Source organism: Microcaecilia unicolor, chromosome 8 (assembly GCF_901765095.1).
Source record: "Microcaecilia unicolor chromosome 8, aMicUni1.1, whole genome shotgun sequence".
Taxonomy (NCBI): Eukaryota; Metazoa; Chordata; class Amphibia; order Gymnophiona; family Siphonopidae; genus Microcaecilia; species Microcaecilia unicolor.
The window spans coordinates 176,796,442-176,801,067 of record NC_044038.1 but is presented as its reverse complement, the minus strand read 5'-3'; the positions used below and the strand labels follow the sequence as shown (position 1 = coordinate 176,801,067).

The 4,626-nt window shown below is 44.1% G+C and overlaps 1 protein-coding gene across 1 annotated transcript; it reads right to left on the bottom strand.

Moving 5' to 3' along the window:
- Positions 1-818: 818 nt before the first annotated feature.
- Positions 819-2,099, bottom strand: POU4F3 (POU class 4 homeobox 3). Its single transcript, XM_030212900.1, has 2 exons — positions 1,980-2,099; positions 819-1,715 (listed from the first exon to the last, which is right to left on the bottom strand). Exons 1-2 carry the CDS (start codon positions 2,097-2,099, stop codon positions 819-821), a joined length of 1,017 nt encoding a protein of 338 aa, XP_030068760.1.
- Between the last annotated feature and the right edge of the window lie 2,527 nt (positions 2,100-4,626).

The window sequence follows — 4,626 nt, the reverse complement described above, 5'->3', positions numbered from 1 at the left end:
TGCACAGATCGCAGGAAAATTAATTGGAACCTAACATCTCAATTCTTCAACCAAGTGGCTTACAGATGAAAATAATAATAATAATAATAATAATAATAATAATAATATGCCATAGGTTTGATGTAACGCACATATAATTTGGGCTATCCATAAAATTTATTATCCAGGATCTACATTAGTTTGCAAAAATAAATTCATGCGTCCTAAGCAATGTTTTACAGGATAGAAAATATATGTGAAACTTGAAGGACGTGACGGTGTGGATGGGGTATAAGAGAATTGATCACAGTTATAAATCGTGGCATGCAGTTAGCTCAATCGGTTATGAACTGCAAATGGCTACGAGCGTCATTATAGAGAAAAATGAGAAGTCCACCGTTTGTTTCAAGTGAAATGGGAGCACTGGTAAGAATGTGTGAAAATAATCACATGTAATTTATAGATCATCATAATCCAGATATCTGTTATAGGCATTTCTTTCCCCAAATCATATCATATAGATTTATTATTGCGATTTGATTTAAAACATGACATATTTTATACTATTTTATACCTCTCAGAATCAAACTCTCCAAAGTGACAAGTAGTGCATAAGAACAGAGAAAGTGAATCGCAGTTTCAGATCATCTGTTTTCTCTATTTTTTTTCAATACCCCACGTGAAAGCTTTCCAGACAGTAATAAAGAAATTAACAACGGATGACAAAAAATCAATGGCTTTTGAAGTATATACTGCGAGTTCTCAGAAGTCCTGGAAAAAGATCCCTGCACTTTGAATACAGTACGTGATAGCAGCCAAGGGATGCTGAGTCCTCTGGGTTAATGCACCGCGGAATATTTCATCCTTTTTTGCTTCTGTCTTTGATTGCAAAACCAGACTCGCACCACGTTCTTTTTAAGGTCCAGTTTCTCTGCGATGGCAGCTATCTTCTCCGACGAAGGCCTGGGCTGGATGGCAAAATAGGCTTCCAGAGACCTCTTCTCCGGGGCTGCGATGGAGGTGCGTTTCCGTTTTCTTTCACTGCCGTTGAAAAGCTCGGGCTTGGCGTTTTTCTCCCGGTAGGCAGCCTCTGCCTCCTCCAGCCAAGCTTGTAAGACGGGTTTAAGAGCTATCATGTTATTATGAGAAAGGGTTAACGATTCGAACCTGCAAATGGTGCTCTGGCTGAGGGACCCAACTCCTGGAATCTTCAGGTTGGCCAAAGCTGCTCCAACATCGGCCTGGGTTACTCCAAGCTTGATCCGCCTCTGCTTGAACCTTTCCGCAAAGGCTTCCAGCTCCCTGGGATCTGATTCCATGTCGTTGATGCAGGACATCCCATTGTGAGTGGACGCAGGATGCGGGTGCCCCATGCCTGCCGCTTGGTGTAGATGCCCCATGGCTCCCAGATGGTGAGGGTGAATTTGTGCAGACATTACTGAATGATCGGGCGCCCCCATGCCACTCACTGTTAAGGATGGTGCAAGATGATCCAGGAGGTCTCCATCCAACCCTTGGTGCACTGAGTGGTGGTGAGGATGCGAGGTCAGGGCTGAGGGGTGGGAGATGGGCACTGTAGAGGAAGTAGACGTGCATGGGACACTGCTCATGGTATGGTACGTTGCATCTGGCTTGAAAGGATGGCTCTTGCAGTGAGAGACGATATCAACAGCAGCCAGAGCTTCAGCACGGGCCAGCAGACTTTCATCAAAGCCTCCAAATATATTGCCCTGGAGCTGCAAGCAAGAATGTGCATAGGCAAGTCAGTGGGGAATACTGTCAGCTCAGGCTTAGAAAATATTTTCGAACACAGAGATTCCTCCTCAAAGCTCAGGTCATAAAAATTAATATCAAGACAGAAGCTGTGCTTGACTAGACATGTGGAGACGACAGAGAGAATTTTAGAGAGACGCAACTGTTCTAGTGACATGAGCAAAAAAAATAAGAGAGTGCCTGTCAAAACTGTGCCTTAAAGCAGTAATTATGCTTGCTGTACATACCTGCGGGGCTGGAAGGCAAACCCTGCGCATAGTCTCTGTACTGGAGTGCAGACTGGCGTATTTGGACTCTTGGAGGACAGAGTGCATGGTGAAAGGCTGCTTACTGTTCATGGCCATCATCTTTGCACACCTTGCAGGTAGGCACTCCTGACATAGATTCGGGATTGTCACTCTGGCTTGGTACCGTCAAAGTGAGCTATTTTCAGTGGCAGAGCTTGTCTTTCTCCCTCCTTCTCCCCACCTGCTTCTTCACTCATCTTACAAGCAGCAGCGTGCCAGGAAAAGGAGCAGCGGGTGTGCGCAGGCGTGATGGACCCTGGACGGAAGGGAAAGTAGCCTGAGGAAGCCAAGTCATTCCACCTCAGAGAGATGCTGTCAATATGACTTCTTAGTCATTGAGAGGAAAGTTTGATCGGAAGCAAATGCTAATTGGGGGTCTTTGGGGGAGGAAGAGGAAAGAACACCTTCTGTCCTCAACTTTTACAAGAGAGAAGCATGTTTGAAGAGAATGTCCTCTCATTGTAAAATCAAATGGACATTGCCTTCAGAAGAGAAGGAGCTTTTTACCTCTGCAAAAAGCGTATATGGGGACACATATATCTCTTGTTGTCTTCTTCTTCTTCTTCTTATTATTATTATTATAGCCCATATTTTAAATTATAAAGGCAAAATACACAGCGGAGAGGCTGTAAATGTTGTGGTGTTATTTTGTAGCTTGAGTGTTTTTTTTGTATGAGTGACTGTGATTCCACTGTTTCCCACATACATATATTATCACAGAGCTTCTTAAACTGTGGGTCAGGACCCCAAAAGGGGTCACAAAACCCACATTTAGGGTCACAACCTGGGTCAATAAGTACATCACTATTTTCCACATCTGGGGGGAGGGGGAGGTCACACAATTTTATTTGGCCACTATCATGGGGTCACATCCACAAAAAGATTGGCAAGCTCTGTATTGTCACAATACTATCCAGTCTTCATGATTGCTTGCCGCAGCAAAAAAAAAAAAATGGCTTACTGTGGGGTGTGATGAGGCATCTTGTGGTAAACTTATGATGTGTGTGCTACCTACACCTTTTAGTGCTAGGGTGTGTGTTAGGGGTGGAAAGTGGGCATGTTCTGCCCTAATTGGTTAGCATGTGGGCACTGCCACAAACTAATCAGCACAGGGTTAGTGTGTGAGTCCCTACTACCTGCAAAATAGGTGGCAGTAGGTGCTCACATACTAATGGCCACGTGCTAATTGGAAAATTAGCACATGGCCATTAAAACAAATAATTGGAAAAATCAGACATTTTACCCCAGCAGTAAAAGTGATCCTAGTGCATGGGAATGACCTGCATAAGGGTGCACTAAGGTCTCTTTTTACTGCAGTTTGGTAAAAGGAGCCCTTAGTACACTATAGAGAGCTGTGTTTTCAATGTTCAGCTATTTCAGTACCATGGAGAGAGATTAACAGAGCCAAAGGCCTGTTCTATTAACAAAAGGGAGCTTTTACAAAGGCATGCTAAGCGGTAGCAATGCTCATAGGAATGGGCATCTCTAACTTTAGCACACCCTTATTTTTAGCATGCGCTAAAAATGTTAGCGTGTCTTTGTAAAGGGGACCCATAGTAACATAGTAGATGCCTGCAGAAAAAGACCTGTACAGTCCATCCAGTCTGCCCAACAAGATAAACTCATAAAGTATTATGTGATACTACATATTCCTACTTGATCTGCCTTTGCCATTTTTAGGACACAGACCATACAAGATTGCCTGGCCCTGGCCTTGTTTGCCAGCTACTGAAGCTGTTATCCAAGCCTACTCCAGCCCATCCAAATATCTCCAGCCATGATGGGGGGGGGGGGGGAGGGACTTGATATACTGCCTTTCTGAGGTTTTTGCACCTACATTCAAAGCAGTTTACATATATTCAGGTACTTATTTTGTACCAGGGGCAATAGGGTTAAGTGACTTGCCCAGAGTCACAAGGAGCTGCAGTGGGAATCGAACTCAGTTCCCCAGGATCAAAGTCCACTGCACTAACCACTGGGCTACTCCTCCACTCCACACCAATAGGAGCATAGACTGTAGAAGTCTGCCTTTCTGTCCATCCATGATTAGGGCACAGACCATAGAAGTCTGCCCAGCACTGGCCTTGTTTCCAATTATTGAAGCTGAATCTGTCCAGCCATGATCAAGGCACAGACCGTAGAAGGTCTGCCCAGCACTGGCTTTGCTTCTCAATTACTGGTGTTGCCATCTAATCACCGCTAACTTGTTTGGTTCCATGCCTTCCATACAGGATTCCTTTGTGTTTGTCCCATGCATTTTTTAAATTCTATTACTGTTTTCATCTCCACCACCTCCTACAGGAGGGCATTCCAGGAATCTACCACCCTCTCCACTGGTCAGAAACCCCTTAGTGCTTTGGGATGGAAGTACTAAGGGGTTTCTGGCCCAAATCTAACCTTCTCAGAAAAATATTTACAAAGTAGACAAGGTTGTCCCTGCAGTAGAACTGTTGCATATATATACAGGGTGAGGTTTAGGGATCTGGTGTTTGTTTTAAAATTAATATATTGAGAGAGCTCTAAAGCTTAGAAAGATATATTGGTTTTGTATCTACCCTGGAAGACGCTTTGGATTTTTTCAACATGT